General features: G+C 34.4%; 2 protein-coding genes across 4 annotated transcripts; both read right to left on the bottom strand.

The window, feature by feature from the left end:
- Nucleotides 1-1,316: 1,316 nt before the first annotated feature.
- Nucleotides 1,317-12,063, bottom strand: LOC145586802 (SKP1-like protein 21). Of its 3 annotated transcripts, XM_081643733.1 has the most exons (10): nucleotides 11,930-12,063; nucleotides 10,225-10,319; nucleotides 7,197-7,443; nucleotides 6,756-6,947; nucleotides 6,561-6,671; nucleotides 6,382-6,460; nucleotides 3,232-3,332; nucleotides 2,977-3,131; nucleotides 1,764-1,891; nucleotides 1,317-1,661 (listed from the first exon to the last, which is right to left on the bottom strand). In XM_081643733.1, the coding sequence occupies exons 2-9, from the start codon at nucleotides 10,257-10,259 to the stop codon at nucleotides 1,789-1,791; spliced, it is 1,023 nt and encodes a 340-aa protein (XP_081499859.1). In that variant the 5' UTR covers nucleotides 10,260-10,319; nucleotides 11,930-12,063; the 3' UTR covers nucleotides 1,317-1,661; nucleotides 1,764-1,788. The 3 variants fall into 3 exon arrangements, with proteins under 3 accessions (XP_081499859.1, XP_081499860.1, XP_081499861.1); XM_081643734.1 differs by lacking the exon at nucleotides 11,930-12,063 and having other exon boundaries at nucleotides 10,225-10,373; XM_081643735.1 differs by lacking the exon at nucleotides 11,930-12,063 and having other exon boundaries at nucleotides 7,197-7,418; nucleotides 10,225-10,347.
- Nucleotides 12,064-13,126: 1,063 nt separating this feature from the next.
- LOC145586801 (signal peptide peptidase-like 4) lies at nucleotides 13,127-21,966 on the bottom strand. Its single transcript, XM_081643732.1, has 14 exons — nucleotides 21,586-21,966; nucleotides 20,660-20,818; nucleotides 19,782-19,893; nucleotides 18,570-18,686; nucleotides 18,301-18,452; nucleotides 18,024-18,206; nucleotides 17,804-17,838; nucleotides 17,418-17,580; nucleotides 16,813-16,866; nucleotides 15,603-15,695; nucleotides 15,368-15,510; nucleotides 14,813-14,883; nucleotides 14,309-14,392; nucleotides 13,127-13,785 (listed from the first exon to the last, which is right to left on the bottom strand). The coding sequence occupies exons 1-14, from the start codon at nucleotides 21,718-21,720 to the stop codon at nucleotides 13,679-13,681; spliced, it is 1,608 nt and encodes a 535-aa protein (XP_081499858.1). The 5' UTR covers nucleotides 21,721-21,966; the 3' UTR covers nucleotides 13,127-13,678.
- Between the last annotated feature and the right edge of the window lie 2,025 nt (nucleotides 21,967-23,991).

The following is a 23,991-nucleotide window of genomic DNA, read 5'->3' as shown; positions in this document are numbered from 1 at the left end:
TCCTTTAAACTTCCAAAATCTATACAAGTCCCTAATAAAACCAAAGCATCCATATCCATAAATAAATTAAAAAAAAAACGAAAAAGAAAAAAGTTATACAAAAATCATGATAATAAAAAAAATACAGAGTACTGTATATATATATAAAAAAAAATGGACAAGTTATCAGAGCGTAGGCATATGGACAACAGCCAATTGGACTCCATTCCCTGTTCGAAACTGGGACCCCATCCTCCCCTAACAGTCATATACACAGTTATATACTCAGTATTGGCGCAAAGCCCCTATATGTTTCAGAAACATATAGGATGGTAAAATGTACCACTACAACATAATAGATGATAGGAATTTTAAGAGAAATTAATCAACAACAAAGTATAATAAAAAATACCACTACATGCATAATAGTACACAAAAAGTACCACTAAGACAACTTATGCTTTAATGGTTCATTATACATGCATTATTTACACTAATCAACTAGTGATGCCCCATATGATTGAGGTTCGATTCCTCATAGCCCCCATTCCTATGATAGGAGTAGGGAACCCTCCTCGTAATTTACCGTTTTAAAAAGAATAAAAAAATTAAACAAGAAGAAAGTAAAGGAGTTACGACAAATTTGGACCGACAAGGGCTATGAGTATGGAGTGCTTGGCCCGTGTGACTATCATCACTTGGACGGATGTTAGCAAAATCTTACGAGACATGTCACAAGTGGCACCCATTTAATGTAATCATGTACTCGTACACCAAAAGCCGCATGTACCAGTATATGATAAACTCCATCCGTTCCAACTCGTGATGAATAAAGTAAGAGAGAGAGAGAAATTAATTAAGTAAAAAAAACGTAAAATTAAAAAACGGGTTAAGAGAATAATATAACGAAGGTGATTTACCAGATAAAGAACAAAATCGAATTGTCAACATTCTATCTTACAGGGCCTGCCGTAAATGCCAACCCGACTGGAAGCCCTGCTTGTTGCAACTTAGGCACTTAGCCGACTCATGATGAGTTCTACTACCATTACAACTATCCAAGAATGGTAGGAGAAGGCCACCAAGGGTCAAAGATATCACAAGATTCACAACATATTTTTGCTTATTTTTACACCATTCGAAATTGAATTATTCAATGAACTAAGAAAATACCAACGGAAACATACACAAGTAAAAATTACAAAATGCAACATTCTAATTATTTTTGTGGCAAAAAGGGGAATGAATGATAATGTGGCTTCAGACAACCCAGTCTATGGTATCACACACTGGATTTTCTTCCAAGTGAGTAAATCGCAAGGGATTAAAAAACAAAAGAACTCAAATAATCCTGTTCTTTTATTAAGTTCGCTAAAATTACAACAAATTTTACTCAGACAAAATTTGCAACTTTACCAACTATAAAAGAATGGAAAAAACAGTGGAGAAAAATTTAAGGTAAAGGAGAGTTAAAAAAAGGACAAACCCATTGGTGTTGCCCTGCGGCCAACTTATTGCTTGTGTTCGTGCAGCAAGAATCATCGGTATCCAGCATTATTACCCGCCTCATTTATGCAGCAAGAATCATCAGCTTAATGTACACAGGACATATTCATCCTATCATCCATCTTAAGAAAGGCATTTCTTCCGTTTCCACGGAGTTTGCCATCCTTGTTCCCTTCCTGTACAATAAAAAATAGCTCAGAAGCGGACAAAAGATAAATAAGACAAAAATAGGAAATAAAACAACAATTCAGACAAAAAATTGACGGCATTTAACTTACATATCTCCCAGTGGGATCACTGTAATTAATGAATGAAGCTACTGACTTCCTTTCTAGATCCATATAGAACCTCATTCATTCTCTCAGACCAGTTCAAATTCAGCCTCCGAGTAAAATCCTCTACCTCCCTGAATAAACATGTGAATACTTTAAATATAACACCAGCAAAAATAGAGCATTGTTCTTTTATCAATGTAGTTAATTATCAGGAAAAGTCATTATATATATGGTGGTTGTCAATTGATACATGAAGAAAATTGCAAACAAAAGTGAAGATATGCCTGGGAAGAATTTCATGAAGGTGTAAAAATGGGAGAAATAACCCAGCCTAATCATAGATTGATGTCAGAATGACATAATCATTCAAGAATGTATCAATACTTTTTCCCGATGTATTCACAAAACACATACGAAGTAATATTTGAACAGAACAGTTTAGCTTTCCAAAAAGAAAAAGAAAAAGGAAAAAAAAAAAAAACTATTTTCAGTTTGAGAGCTTCATAGTCAGAAAATTGTGTACTTTCTGCTTTCTCTATCATTTTAAAAATTTCATAGATAGTGCTCTCAAATTCATGCAGTGTTGGTGAGTAATCATGGAAAATATTCAAGATAGGTAACCAATAAAGTTATACATCAAAATTACATACAATAGACAAAACCAGCTGCTTGACTTAGCTACTATCAACGTCAAGATTATTGAGCAACGGAGTTAATCTACCATTGTTTCAAGCATGTAGGAATTATAAGGAGCACAGCTGACAAAGAAAATATTTTGTGTTGTGAATCTCATTTAAATCACCCCAAAAAAAGAATGGATAACCATCAAAATCTGCCAAAGTGCCAAACCATGGAGCACATTATCAATAACCAGAATCACACATGCTTTCCTCTCACTGTAGTAACACTTTGAGGGATCCCAGCGACCAGTTTCCTTAAATTCATGGCAGCACCTGAACTATTCCTCCATTAAGGGACTCATATTCCTTCTTTAAATCTTGTGAGAACCTCCAGTTAACCACTCATCCAACACAGCCAAGATTTCAACATAAACATGGGCTGGGCCAAGGTATAACCTAACACACTCAGGACACATGTTTGTACCACAATAAAGCAGAAATCTAGAACTATCAGGTAACCTTGCAAGTGACAAGATGGAAGCCTCATTTCTTTCTTTTCATTCATAATTCATAGAGGTTGGAATTCAAAGACAAACCTATCAATTTGTTCTTTTATTGCAGGATCAATGTCATCCTCACCATCGTCCAAGTTTTCCTCACCATCAAAGCAATAATCTAAATTGGACAACTCTTTTTTCGCACTGGGGCTAGCCCCATTGGTAGAGACTTGAGAACAATTGTCCATGGTCTCCTACAGTATATGAAAACATTCATGAAATTTCATTTCTGATATCTCACTCAGGTGATTTATAAATAAATAAAAGAAGAAAAAAAAAATCAGCCTAACAAACCTTGTGGTTCTCAACGCCGTTAATTAAAGGAGAACTTTTTGACTGGTCCTTTTTTCTTCGGTGTTTTTTCTTGCTTTTAGATGTTTTCACAGCTTTATTATCTGGGAAGCAAAAATATAGTGAGTGAACAACAACAAAAACAATCGTCGTGAAGAACCGTATATAGTTGAATTATATAGGGTTTAAAAAAAAAAAGCAAAAGCTTAAGCAAGCTTTAATTGTCATAAAATATACATTTCATATGCTAACAGCATGATGTAAAGTCAAAACATCAAAAAGAACATGTGACCCTGTAATTCCAGAAGAGTTCTATTCACTGACAAATTGACAATGATACTTGAAACAAGCAAATACTAGAAACCTCACAAATTTTAACGAGACGCTCTGAATTTTTTTTTGGACCCACCACTGGCTCAAATTTATTAAATACAGAAACTAGTGACAAATTAGAAAATATTAAAACTTCCAAAAAAAGACAGTACAGTTAATACCTAATAGTGAGCATCATAAAAGGATGCGTCCTCCAGTCTTGGTCTAGCTCCTAAAAATAATGACTGAAAATAGTTCCAGAAAATGTGACAACCTACCTTTTTGAAATGGAGGTAGAGCTGTATTTCAGTCTGGGTAGAGAAAACCTCATAGACATGTGAAAGGAGAAGGATTTCTTGACTGTATATAACCAGCAGATCAGAGAAACACAGGGAAACATGTCTGTATCAATTTTTGTTTAAAGATAAAAGAAAGATCGTAATTCATTCTTAAGATGCATGTTTTAAGAACACGGGATTGACAGTAAAGGAAGATGTTCCCAGCAAAAAGCTTGAGACTGATTTAGACCTCTTAGGGAAAAGATGAGTATTACATAATACATAGCCTATGATGATGTTCTTCTCTAAAGTTAAAGGAAAAATATGATAAAGCAATATTCTTTTCCCAACTTGTTCACCAGTGCATAGAAATTGTATATGATAATGTAGATCTCTAAAATTGTACCCACCAAAGAGATCACCTTAAAGAAGGATGGAAGGTCATATCACCTCTGATTCATGGAAATGAGAATTTAGTTGGACAAATCGATTTCTAAAATCTTTCGCCATATGAGAAAATGCATACAAGAACATTTTGAAACATAGGGATATGTATCATATAGAAAGAGAGGAAAGACATGGCATGGACACAAATTTCTAAACTAATATAACAATCATCCTTAATTTCCATAGTCCAGATCACGGGCAAGTCAGTACCTTGTTCAAACATGCATCTATGATCAACAATTGCTGTGATGCATTAGGGGTGAATCGTGAGCGCTCCCCAAAAACCGACACTTGCTAACAAAGACCACAACTGAAAACCAATTTTCTCTGAGGTTGCCTATCCGATCACATACTATCAAATTCAAGGTTCTTTTTTCATCAATTCTCTATTTTCTCTATTAGTGCCTAATGGGTTTCTTCCATTCCTAATTCTGTTTTTCTCTCTCTACTACTCTGTTCTACCCTCAACCTTTTTCTTTCTTTCTTTTTTTAATGGTGACTGAATAGTTTGGGACTTTGTGTATTGATTGATTACTTGCTATGGCTACTCTTGAATCTAATAGTGCAGAAATTACCAATGAAGAAGTATATTAAAAGGTCTCCTTTGGATATTTGCTTCCAAATTTTGTAAGGGGGCTGGGGTGCTATTTTTCTCCAGAGAGGCCAACAACCTACAATGCTAGCCACTCTATCATCAGCTGCATTCTACCGGCGAGAAAACAATAAAAGAGTTATAATATGGTCTCTTCAACTCTTCAACAGCAGAAAAGGCAAAACAATGCATAGCGGAATAGTAATCTTAATGGTGGTTTTTATCAAGCAACATATAAAAGGTTTAGGAGCCACATGCTTGGAAATCAGAATTAAGGGATAAAGGAAATGAGAAGGGTCCAAAAGACTACTAATAGATATGGACATAAGATGGAGAAAGCTCTTGGACAAACTTCCTCCTCATGTTTTAAAAGCTATTGGAGTGCATTTTCTTTAATTCACTCACTTGAAACTTCAAAAGAAATAAATTGACTCCAAAATAAGATTAAGATCTGGTTTATTAACACAATGATGAGAAAACAAGAATGTGAGAGGTAAGTGGTAATAGATTTGATGCCATGAAGGATAGCAAGCTTTCTCTTGACAAACTGAAAATATGTGTTTATGAAGTGAAACTACTAGCCATAATTAGACAACTGTTACTTTTATATCATTTGGGCATTATATACTATATTTATTGCTGAATGGAACTTTGTTCTGTGTTTATAGCTATTATAAAACATTGTTTCAATTTTAAGTCTCTGTATCCATTAATCTTTTTTGTGCAGCATTGCCAGCGTAGCATTCCATCCCTAAAAGTTATATAACATAATACAAAACCCTAGGTGGTAAATAACACAACAAGAAGCATATCATTATCAGCATACGATGTCTTCTGGAACCCAAAATAAACATGATTTCAGTCAATAAAATATTATTCTATCACAAGCAATGATTTTGATTTCGTAAGCAAGGAGGCAAACAGATATAGAGCTACAGGTTTTTCTGAAAAAAAGATATAATAGCAAGAATCTTAGAGAACATCGCTCTAAAAGCTGATCTGGAATTATTCTAGTGAAAACAAACTCCAGAATATGAATAAAGAACTGTTCACAATTTGAACTGATAGATGGGGCTCAACATCCAAACTAAATTTAGGGTTTCTAAAATTCAACTGTGTGCATATTTGAACTAATGAGTGGGTGAACTGCAGCATGATTAAAACAATTATATAAAATTTGCAAGCCAATCTCTATAATTCTTCAGTGAATGAATACAGGTACTCTGTGGCATATTATATAGCTAATACGCCTACCAGCAGGATTATACACAGGCCATGATATATCCATCATTTCATACAAAAATGGCAGACTAAATTAGATCATCTTTATAAAAGACCAATACCATTGTATGGCAAGGTTAGGGTAGAAAAAGAGGGGAAGGGGAAGGGGGAGGGCGGGGGTGTGGGGTGGGGGGGGGGTCTGTCAAGTATGAATGCAGCCTTCTACAATTACCAGTATAATTGCAATATACTTTTAGCCATAACCCTGAACTAAAAAGTAAAAGCTATACAAAATCAAATTACCTTCATCACCTCCATTTATATATGACAACAAATCATCAACAGATCGGTTATCTACATGCATTTCTTCAGCTTCAGCAGTCTGAAAAAAAGAAAGCCAAATTGCCATCATAATAATGTAAACAAGAAAATTTGAATTGTGGTTTAATGAAAGCATGCACGGAAAGTCCCAACGTGGATACCTTCAATTTCTCTTTCTCCCTAAGCTCTTTCCTCCTTTTTGCATACAGCCGATTCAAAAGTCTGATTCGAGGATCATCAGTCATGTTTCGCAAAGGCTCCAACTTCTCCTCCTAAAACAATCAAATCTGCATTAACATAATAGACAAGATAAAGAGGACATGTCAAGCACACACAACACTGTAAGCATCAGAAACCTCTGTAAGATCATCAGGCAAACAGAATATCTCACGTATCTCCTCCGGAGTTTTGCCTTCAATCATTCGTGCAAGTGCACGGCTTGTAAGTTCAACCAGGGGCTTCAATTGCAGGCTATCAGCAGCAGATGCCAACTCGCAGAGCCTTTTTGTATCCATTCGAATGAACTTTTCATCAAAGGATTTCCGTTCCTACGGAAATAAAGACGGATGTCAGGCTATGCATTTGCTTATATCTAAGAAAATAATAAGCCTAAAAAGGTAAATTCTTCATTTTAAAAAAAATAAAATAATAGATAATAAAAAAAAAAGGTCACTCTTTACATCAAAGTGTCTATCATAATAACCACTTGTTTTCCAATATAAATTGCAAGAAACAGCTCAAAGCAAATATTATTAAGAGCAGGAAAAGGCCACGACAGTTTAAGTAGTAGAGAAAACCTTGTTAGAATGTCCTGGAACTTGATGGAAGCGGCAATAATCAAGAATCAGACTCAACATGGCAGGATTGACTCTTTGAGGAAGACAAATAGCATGATTTTTGGATGTGCCCTTTCCTGCATGAATTTCATGACATATGACCGGGCAAAACATAGCTACCTCTTGTTCAACTTGTTGAATGGAACCATCAGCTGTCTGAAGCCAAATGTAAGTCTTCATCATCTGAGCATATATTGGAGCAGGTAAACTGTCAAAATTTCCATGAAATTCATCATGTTGAAAAACAGGAATGTCAGTGGAAGACTAGCACAAAGTAAGAAACGATTCTATGTTTCAGTGGGGCAAAAAATTCAAATAAGCACATTTCATTTTAAGAAAATTAAACCAGCATCACACAGCCTAGGCATTGTTCTTGAAATACTCAACCATCATAAAAGGTAGGATTTACAATATTTTTGTAAGAAAAGAAAATCAAGCCAATTGAATCTCCTAAGTTCCGTGAACAAATTACAATGAATTCAAGACAATAGAAATAAGAGTGGAGAGTGGAGACTACAATGACACTGTCAAGACGAACCACCAGGGCAAAGAACACTTCTCTTTTAAGAGGAAAGGAAAATACTAGCTCTGCCCTTGTATCTGAAGAATAGGCTATAAACAAATATCTCAAATCAGCAAGATGATGACCATTATATCTAAGTAATAGGCTATAAAAAAAATTCTCAAAATGGCAAGACGATGAGCATTGTATCAAAGCAAAAGGCTATAAAGATGGATACCAAGAAAAAAAACCAGGATCTCACAAGAAGGGGCTATGTGATAAGATCAAGGGCCTTTTTTTTTTTTCCTTATTTTATGGGAGGGGGTGAGGCTAGGATTTCTAGAGAGAAGGAAGATCCTGATGATTTTTATTTGAAGGAAGGACATTCATCCTCTTCACAGCCATTAATATTTACCCATCTCTTACATGCATCATTAATAATTAACAATTCAGCTACTGTGGAATATTAGAAATGGACAAAAGAACTCACCAAATCACCCAAATTTCTAAATTATACAACCACTAATAGCTATGTATTTAAGACAGAAAAGAAACATTTGTGAGAAGATTAGCATTTGTGTTTATAGATGAAGGATCACTACCACATAAAGAAATCATTGAAGAGCTGACCCAAAATACATTAGTAAAATAATGGTTTCAGCTAAAGGGGAAATCCAGAAATAATGCTAAATCTCACAATACTTTCAACACCCGCAAAATTGAAACTTTTCTTTGCCTAAATAAAGTTGCAATTTTAACTAATTTTACCAACCAATTACCCAATTATACTACTTCCTCCAATCTTTTTTTTTACTAGACCCATTACACCATTCATATCTCCTCCTTTGACCGTCTTTTGTGACTTATATGTAAGGAAATTCATATTCATATGGGAACTTATTAGTATCATCTTAAAAAAATACTACTCCCTCCGTTTTTGAATACTTGCTCCATCTCTCCATGCGCGGAGTTGTAGGAGAAATTGAAGAAAGTAATAAAATATGGAGATAGTGGGGTTGGTGGAAGAATAAAAAATTGTAAAAAACAAAACTAGTAGAGATAATTAGAGGAGAGAGAATATGAAATTAATAAAATATGATTTATATTGGGTCCACTAGGTGAGAGAAATGAATTAAATATTGTAAAAACTTTCCAAATAAGGAAATGGAGCAAGTATTTAAAAACGGCCGAAAAAGGAAAGTGGAGCAAGTATTTAAAAACGGAGGGAGTATCATAATATTTAGTTTTTATAATATTTTTTAACTTGTTGAAAATTTAAGTTATTAATGGTTAAAGCTATGCATTGGCAAGTGTGATAAACAATACATGTCAAGTAAAAAAGAACGGAAGAAGTATTTTTCCATCCACTCCCTCCTAATTCTATTTTATTACCAACTTACCTTATAAGTGTTAACCCTTCCCTTCCCCAAGTTCATGGCTACACCAACAGATCTTGAATAACCACCCATCACCATTCCCACCTCAGGTGTCACCACCCTCACTGAAACAAACAGCACCCCACCACTGTCACAAAAAAAAGCACCCCCCCCCCCCCAAATTCTTACAGAAAACAATTTGCAGCCCTTCTACTCTAAGCATCCCCACTCACACCAAAATCCACCAGCTTTCCCACCCACTCATCAAAACCACCATACCCAAACATAAAAACCTTTAAATTCCAGTCACCATCACCACCCCTTCAAATCTCTGACCCTTAACATTGAAACTATCCTCTTCTCAAAATCACCACACCAACATCTTCAAAAGTCCAAAATCACCATTCCCCACCCAGGCAACCTTACCATTATCAAACCATAACTCACTATCTCTCCTCCCAATCTTTTATTATCCCCAATATAAATTGACGGGAAAGGTGATGGGTACTTTTCTCTTGATATTTCTCCCTCCTAGCTGTTCTTTGTTTAATATTGAGGAAGGGTGGTGATGGCTCCATAGTGGCGGTGATTGGGATGAGGAGGGAAAGAATATGGGATCATGGTGTTGTAGTGAATGGTTGTTCATCTACTTCCTCTATTCTGCTTCATTTCAATCAATTATAGGGTTTATTAATTTGTTAAATTTATGTGCTTCCCCCCCACCCCCCTCTTATAAGTTCACATTAGCTGTCTAAGATGTGGTCTTTATTCTGATTTGTTTTCCCCAAAGTTTAAGTTACTATGGCAGCAGACCAGCAGTGGTGGAAGCGGCAGTGAGTTCTGGAGGAGGTGCAGTGGGTTGCTTTGGTAAATGACAGGCATAATGTTATGGGATGAAGTGGTTAATTAGATATACAAATCAAAGTAATTAACTCCATGCATGGACCAGCCTTTGAGACTTTGACACTCTCTGTCTCTCCTCTCCACTTTCTTAATTTCTTTGCAAAAGGGTATGTTGCAACTATAAATAGATAAAGTAAATAATTTGGCATAATGACTTGTCCCAAAACGACCTATGAATCCAACTTACTGCTTTGAGTACAGAACATACCTTGGTTTAGATTCCACCACGTCCAAATCAGACATTTGCAGCTTCCTTCAGACAACAGATGAAGATCTACACCCTGACTTAATTGTCAGCTCCAACTTAAATAGTAAATAAATTAGTTTCTTCCTCTAGTTGGTGTACCCAATTACAGAGCAACAGAAAATAAAAAAAATAAAAAAAAACTTTGTAACAAAAATGTTAGTGCACAAAGTTCATCCATGTATACTATTAAAAAATTCAACAGCAAAATTACTGCAATTTAATTTATGGGAAAAACTAGGGATGAAAAAAATTCATCAAAAGTCAACATCTAACTGATCAAAGGCAAACAGAAAAGCAAGTTGTGCTACTTGTCAAAAATGGATGTCAAGTTGGACAATTCTTTCTCTTTTGGGGGCCTTCTTCATCTACACACTCAATAGAAATAGCCACTTTTACTTGAGTTATTGGAAAGTGTGATGGAGTAAAATCATCTGTCGATTCGCGTTTGAAAGAGTTGATTTTCAAACAAATCCATTTTTGATTAATTTTAGCATGAAATTTCAGGTTCCAAAGTTGTGTTCAAAAGCTATTAATTTTCAGGAGGGTTCAAGAGGGTTTTAGGTCATGCCCATTTATGCCAGGTTGTGTAAGCACCTAAGCAAGCAAACTAGATAGCAAGTTGTGACTTATGAAGCAGTCTGCAATTCTGAGTTTCCAACTAAGCTCTCTGTTCAGAGTTTAAGAGTTCAGACAATCTCTCTGCTCTATTATTCCGACTATAGATTCAGACATCTATTCATAATGATCTCTGTGACTCAGACCCACAAGCCATGGCTCTATAGTTATAGCTATGAAACAATCCTACTTACATCCTAAACATATGATTGATACCATTCATATAATCCAGAATAAAATTGCATCAAGTATACCAAATTATCAATCACGCATCTTCTTCCAAACATATTCACGAGCAAAAATTCCCGTATCCAGTTACACATGTTCCATTTCAATACAGATTCATTGCATTAAAAAACCCATTTTGGCTCAGCCAGAGTAGACAGACCCTGTGCTTCCAAAAATTAGGATGACATCTACAGTCACAGTAAATTTCAACTGTTTTCACATTTTGATGCCAAAGCTATGTTTTTTTGACAAGGAAAGAAATTAACCTAAAATTCTAATCTTGGGGATTCTCACAATAATTACAATAAAAAAATATATAATACAGAAAACAGAAATCCAATAATAACATAGAATCCAATTCAATAAAATGAAACACATAAACTTATAAAAAAGAGCTTCAACATGATTTTAATTTGCTCAAAAGTATTAAAAAATAAATAAATAAATAAATAAAAAAAAAAACAAGATCAGCTTCAAGAATAATCTCAAAGATTGCAACTTCCAAATTACAAAACCTAAAACCTTGTCCTAAAAATGAACATAAAAATAAAAAAATATGAAAAAGTCATTTTGCTAATAAAATAAAAATATGAACATTAAATAAAAAAATAAAAAAAAAAAACCCAGAAATGATAAAATAAAAATCATCGAGCTCCACAATAACACCTGAAGAAATCATATTCACACAGAAATGAAAATGAAAAAAATAAACAAAAAAATCGACCAAAACAAAAGAGTGCAACAAATCAAACAAAAACAACATAATAACAATCCAATCAAATCATAACAGCAGCAATAAAAATAACATCGAAATGGAAGATACCTGAGAGGCGGCGGAAATGGAGGAGAGAGAAAATAAATGGCGGAACGCCGGCGAGAGGAAGACGAAGAAGAAGAAGAAGAAGAAGAAGAAGAGGAGGAGAAAGGTGAGGTAAAGAAGATGAGATACATACAAAAATACCACCACCAATTATACGGCTGCTTTCGTTCGTTCGTTCGTTCGTCGTCAGGGTTTTTTTTTTTTTTTGGGTAAATTTTCTCTCTCCTCTCTGCTCTTCCTTCTTCTTTTCTTCAACTCTGTAAATTTTTTTTTGGGGGGTCAAATTTTGTTGTAATTTTTTTAGGGAGATGGTTTTGATTTTTACTACGGGGTGTTTGATTAGGTTAGGATGTTTATAGGTTGCAGGAAAATAGACACGAGTATAGGTGTGGTAGTAATGATTTTTTATTTATATTAATGTTGAAGATTATAAAAGTTGTATAAATACGGTTAAATTTGTCATTACTTACATATTTGTGAGGATATATAGAATTATAGATACTATAGTCGGTATTAAAGATTTAGGCTCTGTTCACTTCACCTTAAGAAAATAATATTAAGTAAAAATAATTTCGGTTCAGTAAAAATAATTTCAGTTCAGTAAAATTCAGTTTTCTTAAAGAAGAATTATAATAGAAAATCAGTGAAAATAATTTCAGTTCAGCAAAAATAATTTCAGTTCAGTAAAATTAATTTAAGTTCAGTAAAAATAATTTAAGTTCAGCAAACACAATTTTGTTTCAGTAAAAATAATTTCAGTTCATCAAAAATAAGGTGAAGTAAACGGTGTCTTAATCTTGAATTCTTGATTAGTAGATCACCTTTCTACTAATAACACCTCAAACATCATAAAATCTTTCACCTTATCAATTTCTGATCTCAGGGTTTTATTGAAAATAGGGAATCATTTATTATTTTTATAATATTTGTGAAAACTGGAGTATATTACATTTCTTCTCTACTATTTGTCCCCATAATCCAAATGGGATGAGGGAAATAAAAGGGAAGAAATACAATAATGGATGTAATTTTATAAGTAACTAGCGAGTGTCTCAATTTTAAAATTATTTGTGTAGTGAGGTGAGAAAACATTGACATCGCGAATTTTGATTTATGTAATCTATACTTGTACGACTTTCAATTATATAGTTGAAGAACCACATAGTAGAGATGAACTCATAAAATTTTACCAAGTTGGCATTATCAACACAAAAAGTAATCTTTACTTCACTTTCACCATCATTTGTTGAACAAGTTGTAGACAACAACATGAGATGCTTATGACTAACTAGCTAAAGAATGAGAAAACCAACTGATCAATACAATGGACAACGCGTTTCTCAAACATCAACTCACGCAGGTGCTCGCATTACATAGTTTCCAAGGAGCATGGGACAAAATACCAGGAAAGAATCAAAACATATGAAGGAACTTCTATCTGCACCCCAGAAAAGTCTTCTTCTACTCCGGCATATAAGAGCATTGTGTCGAATATCTGCACTTACAGATGGGAGTGCATGAAGGCTTTGGAGGCGTGCAGATAGCATCACCCATGAATAAACATAACTAAAAAAAAATGTTAAGAGGGGAAAAGATAATTCTCTACTATATCTGGGTAACTACATAACCCTGGGGCAATGGTAAAGTATCAAAACTATACCAAACATTATGTTACATCTCCTACAACTTACACAGGGATTTTATCCCCTCTAACAGTCCTGATAGTTGATGTTACACCCTAAGTAATACCCGCTATTGAGATGAATGGAGCCGGACATGCGGACAAGGTCTATTGGGTTCTCCCCTTGTCCATAGATTCTTAAGATCACCTCTTTTTTTAGCAAGTGTCAAGAATGTGCCTGCACAGATTACAGATCAATAAATAAAAAGGCACAATCAGTGGTCAAACTAATGCCCAAAACTCCTCTTTTTCACCCACTACTACGAGTAAGAAATGAGAAGTACATAAAGATGGCTAAAGTTCACCGAAATGAAAACACAAAAGTTCACTGAAAGGGAAACAATGAAGGTCTTTGGACCTTGCTGGTGCTGACAAGACCACATCACAGCTGGTGTCTACAGAATGGCCAGTGGCTTTGACACGAAGGAGAGAAGAATTGGTGGCTGCATAACTGAGATGGAAAATTGTCTGTGTTGCGGGCCAGGGTAGAAGAGCGAATGTGGGATAATAACTTGATGTGTTATTTTCTAGTCAGTATTTCATCATGTGGATGAATCTTTTAACCCGATTCGATTTGTACAGTGATACATGGAAATTACCAAAAATTCCACTAAAAGAAGTCCGACTTACCAGTGGTTATCAGTGCTCAGAAAATATGATACTTACAATGGTTATCAGTGCTCAGAAAATATGATACTTACCAAGCGTAAAAGGAACTATGTAGAGGAGAGCTGGCTGGCCATGTCCGTCCATCAAGTTCAAAGCAACATACGTTACTAGGAGACCTGCAACAGAAATTTATAAGAACTTGAGAGGTCATCTTTAAACTCCAGCCAGGAAATCTAAAACAAACTAGCCAGCATATCATAGATCAGATGTCATGGAGACATTACTGCTTTCAAAGTTTCAAACATATATGATGTAGATCCTATGTGGAATAAAAATTGTTTCAGAAACAAGAAAAGTAGTGATGAACCTTGCTATGCCCCGGAGGAAGGGGACGTTAAACGACTAGAACAAGCGAAAAACACATAAATTTCTATAAAAAAAAAAAATGGGGTGGGGAAGATGAAAGAATTGATAAAGGCAATGCTACAGATTTCATATTTAAATAAGATAAAGAGAATAATAACCCTATCCAACACAATAATGTTATTTCAATACTATATATGTCCGAGTCCACAAGTTTCATATTTTTTTCATACCTAAACCATAAGCAGTCATTCCCCACAAAAAGTATCCAGCTCGAATTCTCTTGTTCCCCAGCCAGTCATATCTGCATAGTCAACCACTCAACCCATTAACTTAATCCAAGCAGAAACATCACGAAGCAAATGCAATTGTGTGACAATGGAGTAAATACTCTAATTAGAAAATACATTAATATTTTAGCACTGCCCTCGAATTTAGTGCAGAAATCACAAGTCCTTCCAAAACCACAACTCAAAAGCATTCCTGTATGCTACAGGATGGACAATGCTAGTACATTGGATTCCAACATTCAACATAATGCCATTCAAATATTCAATACTCAATAGAATAAAGAAGTAGCAACTCGCTAAAATGCCAATCAAATTCATTTGCTTTTCAAGTGTCAGACTGCCATTCAAGAAAAGAAAATGAAGTATTGGAGTAGCATAGGTGTACAATCTATTTTCCAAATCAGAGCATAGGTCTACAATCTATTTTTCAAATCATGTAGCTGACCCCACTTATGGGATTAAGGCGTTCAAGCAAGCAAGCAAAGCAGATTTGTTCACCTTAATGAAAAGGCTATTACTAATCCTGGCAAGATGATGTCCCCAAATCCAATGACACTGTAACCGCCCCACGGGTCAAACATCCTTGGTATCTTCAACAGCATTGGAATTCCATCTTCCCCACTATTATCACCACGAGCAACCTGTATAGAGATCAGAAAACAACTTATGTATCTTGTACATTGAGAGACAGCTACATACGTTGAATCAGCAGGAAGAGAATAAAATGACTCACCACAATCATAACACTCTCATGGAAGAACCACTTGGAAGCAAAGACCCAAAATATGTCATAAAAGAACGCACAACTGAGAAGAACTGTGCCAACCTGTCAGAATTAAGGAGAAATATAAAGTTACATACAGCTAGCAAATGGGCAACAACACAATTCTTACTCCAGCCTAACTCAAAGGTGAAAGGCCTATACAATAGTTACAGGAAGTAAACTTCAAATTCTTCTTGCTCTCTTAAATAATTTCAGGTTGAGCCACACAAGCACATAATTGACCTTTAGGTGTCATACTAGTTGGAAGACTCAAAATCAATGATAAGCTAACATGTTCAAAACTGCCACAAAGCTAATAGTCACGACGATGACTTGAGATTGCTACACTAATTTTGTCCCTTTTTTAAAACAGCAGAATATTAATGCTTAAAGTGCTGGAAACATCAAAATGGGTGGAATTTAGCTATTAATGAAAAGGACCTTTATTATTCAATGGTTTTGAATCTATAAAAAGGTATGGGAGAAGGCCTAGAAAGAAAGGAACTTCTTTATCATTGAGGTAACGAAAAACTGAAAGCTAGCCATTTATTAGCAAAAGCTTATCCCCAGAGAGCTCATATTGCTTGTCAAATCTCAATATCTATTTAAAAATTCCTGGAGTTAGAATTTCCAAAATTTTAACTAAATAAAATACGTACTTTGTAAAATGTGACCTGATTAATGAAGCCAAATCTCATCCCTGGTAAAATAACTTTCACATCCCACTTGTTAATAGGTTCATATTGCTTGTCAAATCTCAATATCTATTTAAAAATTCCTAGAGTTAGAATTTCCAAATTTTTAACTAAATAAAATACGTACATTGTAAAATGTGACCTGATTAATGAAGCCAAATCTCATCCCTGGTAAAATAACTTTCACATCCCACTTGTTAATAGGTTCTCTTCCTCGAGTACTGTAAAGTCAGAAAGGTGTAGCCTGGGTTGTCTGGAAGGATTTGGTCAATAATCAAGAATTCAAAAGGAACTATATCTAGTTTTTCATGAATATTTTATAGTGGGGATGCCAGATTTTTTTTGGTTTTTGGATCAGGGGTGACATGGGGGGTATTTAGAAGGCAATTTGTATAGGTCACTTCATGTAGTACATGCAATATAAACCATACACCACACAGATATCAAAGGAACTAAGGAAGAAATTGAGAGAAGTAAGGTTTTACCTTGAGATTTGGTACACGCACAATCTGAAGTACAGTGAGAATTAACGCAATACCCTACCAAAGCAAAAAGTTAGTTAGCAGTTTTAGATTTTCAGCAAGCACCTATAACAAGAAGAAACATTTTAAACCATCCCCGTATGTCTTTCCCTGGAAATTGGGAAAAATAAAGCATGCTGGGTGGATGCAAAAATTTTAAGATATCTAACGTTTCTCCTCCTTTTAATCCCACCCAGACTCCGGTTAAAAGTTCAAATCTTAGGTAAAAGAACATTTAATGCTAACTTTCCCCAGCAGAGCATGACAAAAAGAATATTCCACCATAAGTACAAACTACAACAGTGGTCTGAGCACAATTCTTTTTTCTCTTTTATTGAAAATGAAGTATGTTATTCCAAGTCTTCAGTCTCCCCTACCAGAACTAGTCCTAAGCTCAGTCTTTCTTTGAATTTGACCCAATTATCTAAAGCCTATTCCAGGACTCAGCCTGTTATTAAACCAAAAATAATGCATGACGCAGCAAAGACTGTAATCAACGCAATGTTCATAAGTGGTAAAATAGGTAGAAGCCGTAGAACTAAGGAAAATGGATAAAGATAAATTCATACAAGAATATCTTGACCAATCCATGCAAAGGGCTCCCGGCGGTAAACACCCCAAAGAACAGCACATACTATGCAGAACGGAGAAACAGCCATAGCCAGATATGAGACTGCTCCAAAGATGGGCACTTTAATAAATGTTCCGGCAGCATGTTTAAAGCACCTGAAACTATATTTGCAAGCATGTCAGTTTATTCTGCACTTTACCCAAATTTATTTGCACAATATCACATAGACTTAGCCAACACATCATAGGATTGGATCTCATGTCACCAGACAGTACAACATGCACTTAGCTGAGAAAAGCATCAAATTGTTGCAGATTATTTATTTATTTAGATAGAGTTTAGAAATATGGCATAACAAGAACTTCAAGCAATATGTAAGCGTACCTTGATAGCAACGCTACCAAGCACGTTTGCAAACCCTGTACAAGATCATAGAGCTTAGATCAGTACAGATTTTAACAGTGAAAAACAAACATTTTAGGTAAATACTTATGGTTGAGATGCCTCTCTGATCATACATAAATGTAAAGGATAATCAGGATCTGTTCTGCCAAAAGAAAAACTGAATTAAACTGCAGTTGTGCAACTTATGAGCTGCGCTTACCTCTGCTCCACCAATGCAAAACAGAACCACCAGAACATCGATAAACCAGAGTGACATAAGTTTGTACAGCATAACCAAAAACAATGAAGCAACCACAACGAAAAGAAATGCTGATCTGGTACTAATATCTACAAATGCAGATGAACCAGTTTCTTCAGAAACTGCAACCTCCTCTGATGCATCCTGCAGAACAAAATCAAATAATTTGATTTTATCATCCATTTTCACCTTTTCAAACAAGAAAATACACAAGCATCCAAAAATTGCATGGCAGAACCTTTAACATCTTATCATGTTCAATAGCTGCCTCCCTTGCATTCCATGCGGACCAATAAGACGCACATAAAATAGTGCCGACAGCCATGAGCCACAGAAAAACTTCTGCCACATCAACTTCTGGGCGCTTTGGAGAGTACAGCTGCACATAAACTGAAGAAAGGGAATCCTGTAAATAGTCATAGGAAATGAAAACCCATGCCAAAAACAATGGCTGTTCAAGCCATACATGGTTACCAATACGTGTCAATCAAAGCAATTATATCTTACCCCTAGAATTGTTGTACAATAAATCTTCCAAGGTTTCACCAGCATATATTGGTAACATGACAGCAGGAATGCGGATATTTGTATCAGCATCCTCCTCACAGACCATTTTAAAGAGTTCTGTATGAAAGATCCAATGAATAGTTATGCTCTCTAGCTGTAATAGAGAGATTTCACACAACAGACATCAGTTGTGGTTCTCTGTTTGCACAAAAAGCCATACCTCAAGCCATAAAGAATCTATCCCACAAGGAAAAATAGTAAATTTCTACCAAAAGAGCAATTAACCATTGTCTCATCACCATTTTACCAAGACTTCTATAAAATCAAGGTCAGGGGAACATAGGAGTGTACAATGGACATGTATTATGGGGTCTATAGAGCAGAGAAATCCTGAGACCAGACACATACATACAGATATGCTGATTTCCGACAATTTTCAGATTTGGCATCAATAGCAGATCTGATTGGACAAACATCACATATGTGTGCCAAAACATGTAATCACTTTAAATTTGGGGTCCTATGAAAAAGCTTCACACTATTAACCAATAAACAAAACCACCACTGCAGGCCTGCAGCTGTATTCCTAAGTTGTGATCTTGCAGTCACAGAATGTGATGGTTTGCAGCAGTTGGGATATGGAAGTTCGGCCAAGATTTAATACTTTGATTTCTTGTCTCTTGCAGATTGCAGTAACAACACACTGACCTTCTCTAGCCAGAAAAAAGTCGTAAAGCCTTCAAACAAATTATCAATTGAATTTTTTTAATAGATAGTCCATTGTGGAGAACTGGAGATAAGCCCAGATTTTTTAAAAAAAAAAAAAAAAAACACATTCAAGGCCATTGTGGAGCAACCAATATATAGGCTTCTTTGAGAAGGTAAAATGATGCGGCCATGACTTGACTAAAAATCCAATAACACTAGGCCTTCACCAAACTTAAGTTAGCATGATAAAGCAAGAAAGAGAGAGCGTGAGGACCAGAGGCCAGAAGGATTTGTGCCAACGGATAAATCTTCCTTGTGCAAAATTAAGGACACTACATTAGCAAACAAAACATGTTTGAAGAATAATTAAAACATGTGTTAGAGCACCGCTGCCACCATAAACTAGGCAAAATAAAATAAACACTTCGCCTGAAACTTTTAAAAGGGCACATCAAAGCATACGAAGTAGCAGAATCCATAACAGAGAAGAGATAGAGCAAATACCTGTGCTATTGTTTACAATAAGGATAGCTGAAGCACCAGCATCTTCTGCAATGTTTGTCTTTGTAGTAAAACTGCAATTACCACGGTATACTAGTATAGCTTCACCAGTAAGCTACACATAAAATGAAAGAAAAGGCATAACTATTAAAGGAGGAATAAACAGATAAACGCTTGATAAACGAAAAACTTTTCAAGGAAAAAAAAAGGGCACAATTACCTAATTGATAAAATATTCAGGTTGCAAACCTCATGTGGAATTCAACTCAATGATGAATTTCTAAACACTTTCTTGAGCATAACAATCCATTACATATTACTGTATACTACATGGGCTAAATATAACTTATCTAACTTCACTAAGGAATGAAATATTACTCAAACATACGTCTTGCGGGCAAACAATTGGAAGGGGGCAAATTTTTGCCCTTCCTATTTCAGCTGATGCTTTACGTGTTAGCTCATGGATCTTTTTTATCAGAACCAGAACTTGCAGATAGCAGTAGCATCTCCAAGGTGTAGTATTTTCCATTTTTATAATTAAAACATACATGTCCGAGGCAATGAAAGGGGTATGCTACTTGGAGAGTATCAATTATGTAATCAGGAGTTCTGGGACTTAAGGAATCCCAAATTACTTCGAAGTACATGAAACTAGATAGATGATAATAATAATATAGTATACTAGATAATAGACAAATTAGGTAACCCATAATAGCCATGGGAAGTCAAACAAAAATTGTTAGATTTACTACTGTAATCACAGTACCACCTTTGTAGGATATTCTGTTAAAAGACAGGCAAAATTTATCTTAGATTTTTAGGAGTATATTATGTAAAATATAATATTGGAGAACATAGCTGAAAACAAAGATATGAACCTTATTTCTGGGAGGACTGCAACAGTCCGGAGGGTCTGCCAGAGCGAGTCTTGTTTGGTTGGCATGCTTTTCCTTCGACTCCAGTGTTGGCCCAAATCGAGCACCGAGTCCCACATACTCATTATCCTCAAATCCATCAACCCATGTTGGCACCTTAACCTATTATGATAATAACGATCACAATGTTTTAACATTCCTAGATCACTTGAGGAAAAATCTACATAATTCAGCCATAGGCCTTAAGCTCTACTTGATCAAAACCCTTATTAAAAAATCCAAATGTTCTGTACAGCAATATATCAAAAGCACAAGATATTAGCTTGAAGCTGAAATGACTACATATAATTCCATCACAACTTCACAAGATATATGTAAAAACCAAATTAGGAACAACATCAAAACAAGATTATAAACTAATACCAAGTAGTAATTATTATTATAGATATCATTATCATTAATTTTAAAAAAAACCAAATATCAAGGTTTCGATGTTAGGGTACTTCACCCGGTAATTCAAAGCATAGTAGACTCTGACTAATCCAGATTTGAGCGTACTCAAGCCCCAACTGGGAAGGAAACTCTCCCAACAAATGATCAAACAAAAAGTCACCACTCTAGATTTGTAGTGACTAGTGAGCATAGCTCTACTATACCCAACCCCACATCTCTCAATCAAAAATCAAAATAAAAAAATTTTACCATTTTATTGAATTGAAAAATTATACATAAATCATCCCAAGAAAAAAAAAAAGTCAAAGGCCCAAAAAAACAAGACTTTAACCAAAAGAACACCCACAAAAATCAAAACGACACCCATTTCAGCTCTAATTTCAGAAATTGATCAAATCAAATCAAATTAAGCAACTAATCATAAATCATATGCATCTCAAAAATACTTAAAATTACTGAAAATAAAACAAAATTACCAGGACAAAATTGTTTTCACAGCCAGGCTTCTTGGGAGCTTTATTATCTTCATGAACTATGTCACCGCCATAAACCCCACTTGAAAACCACCCAACAAAAAAACAACAAATTCCCAAAAATCTCCAAAAAATCATAGAATTTCTTCAACTATTTTCCCCTTAAAAATCAAATCTTTCTCTCTTTTTTATAGGGTTTTTTTCTTCAAACTTATGGGTTTCTTGTACTACCATCAAATTAATATAAAAAAAGAGTTTAATTTACATTAATTTTTAATTCAAACAAAATAGTGAAAAACACAACAGAAGCTAGAAAGAAGGTGGGAGTTAGAGGAGAGAGAAGAAGAAAATGTTAAGGAGGTTAAGTCATCAAACAAATGTTTTTTAAAAAAAAAAAAACTTAATTTGAGTGTACTTTTTATTTATAGCCATTGATTTTTAAACAGGGATGATCGTACGCCACGTGTTGATTTAGCGCGTGAATTAAACGAACCAATAAAAGCGCCGGAGATTGGGGCACGTGGCGTCCGTACAAAAAGGGAGTTTAGTGCTTCGACGGTGATGTTAACTGGTTACCGGTTGAACCGGTAATTTATCTGAAGAAAGAGAAAGAGATAAATGTAGTTCCGTATTGAACCGTACAGATAAGACAATAAAAAGGAGGGAGAGAGTAAATTGGAGACAGTGATTTTTATAATAATTTACTTTATAGAAGTTGTATAAAATGTCAACAAAAAAAAGTCAACAAAAGAAAAAGGAAAATTAAAAAAAAAGGTGAAAGGTGAGTGGACTGACATTTCATATTTATGGTTTTCAGGTTAGTTTTTGTTGTTAGAAAAAGGATATTTGAGAACTTTAAGATAAATAGTCAACTTATTTGATGAGGATATTTTTGACTTGTGCTATTTGATTCTTTGATTTCTGGCTAAGAAATGTAGTCCATATTAATATACATCAGGTGAAAGCTTATGTGATACACGATTTTATTTGTATTTTTTAAAAAATATTTATAATATTTTAAATAGCAAGTTGTTATACTTATATCAAAATCACCATTAATGTGATATAAAAACTTTTTTTTTTTTAAAAAAAACACATAAAAGTTTGTTAATTCCATTTTGATGTGTGTGTATATATAATGTTTTTTTTAAAAAGTAAAATATTACACAATTGATAAATAAAAACTCATACGGAGTATATTCTATTTGTTCATTTTTTGTTTGTCTCATTTAAAATTTACAATTAACTGTAGAAAAAACATTAACTATGAGAATATTTGATGAATTTAGGAAAAACATGTTTAATTGGAATCCAATTAGATAGATTTATTTTGATGTGTAGCTTTAAATAGCAAGTTACTTTCATTTTAATTATTATAGTGCATGGTCAAGTATATAGATGTTCAAATTTGTGCATTAGAAACTGTATAAAAGGCAAATAGAAATGAATGGAGAGGGTAATTTTTTTTATTTTTTTTTTGAAAAAAGTTAATTCATTAATTAAAAGTCATACAACATATACGATAAAAATAAAAAACAACCAGAGAGACATCAATATATTTTACTTTGACAAAACTTAGATCACTATAAGAGAAATCTGCTAGCACAATCGCTCCTCTTTCACATCGCGCTGCTTCTTCCTACAGCTTTTCGCGAGGGGTTCTATTGATCTGCAATAGTTTTGAAGTAGATTTTGATTCGATTCTCTTGAATGTCGTAGACATACAAAAATTTGTTGTGATCCTGCACAAAGCTCCATCAACAAATTAATTTCCAACGAAAAACAAACACACTTGACCCAAGAAGATCTCACAAAGGAGATTAATAAATCCGATAAAACGGAATGATAGATCTAATAAGGCCTTATTGTAAGCAAAATAAACAGAAATAATAATATGTAGGAAAGGGAAAAGAAGAGATAAACTAATTCAAATGCTTTCCAAAGTTAAAAAAAAAAATTATTATTATAAATTTTACTGTAATTTGTATTCTCTCTTTTTTTATCATGCTCTTTTTTAAAGGGAAAAAAAAAGTGGCGGGATTTTTTAATTTTTTTTTATTGTAAATGCAACTGTGTACTGTTAGGATAACTCTATTGAATAATTTAGTATAAAGTAAATATAGATGTTCTTTATTTGCTTGGTTATTTTTTTGAATGGGTTAGAGCGCAATTAAATTATTTCAACTCTATTAACTAACGTAGAAAATGGGTAAACTACTCTTAATATTTTACTTTTTTTCAATGGAGTACTCATTTATTGACTTGTAAAAGTACAAAATAGGAATTAATGTTTAATTTTGAAATTTGCACTCTGTGATGTAGTGAGAATACCACCTCCATATGTTAAGATAAGATAGTGTCTTTAGGGAATATACTTTATATATCCATGTGATTATATTGTATTATCTT

This window comes from Chenopodium album, chromosome 16 (assembly GCF_948465745.1).
Source record: "Chenopodium album chromosome 16, dcCheAlbu1.1, whole genome shotgun sequence".
NCBI lineage: Eukaryota > Viridiplantae > Streptophyta > Magnoliopsida > Caryophyllales > Amaranthaceae > Chenopodium > Chenopodium album.
This window is presented reverse-complemented; position numbering and strand designations above follow the sequence as displayed.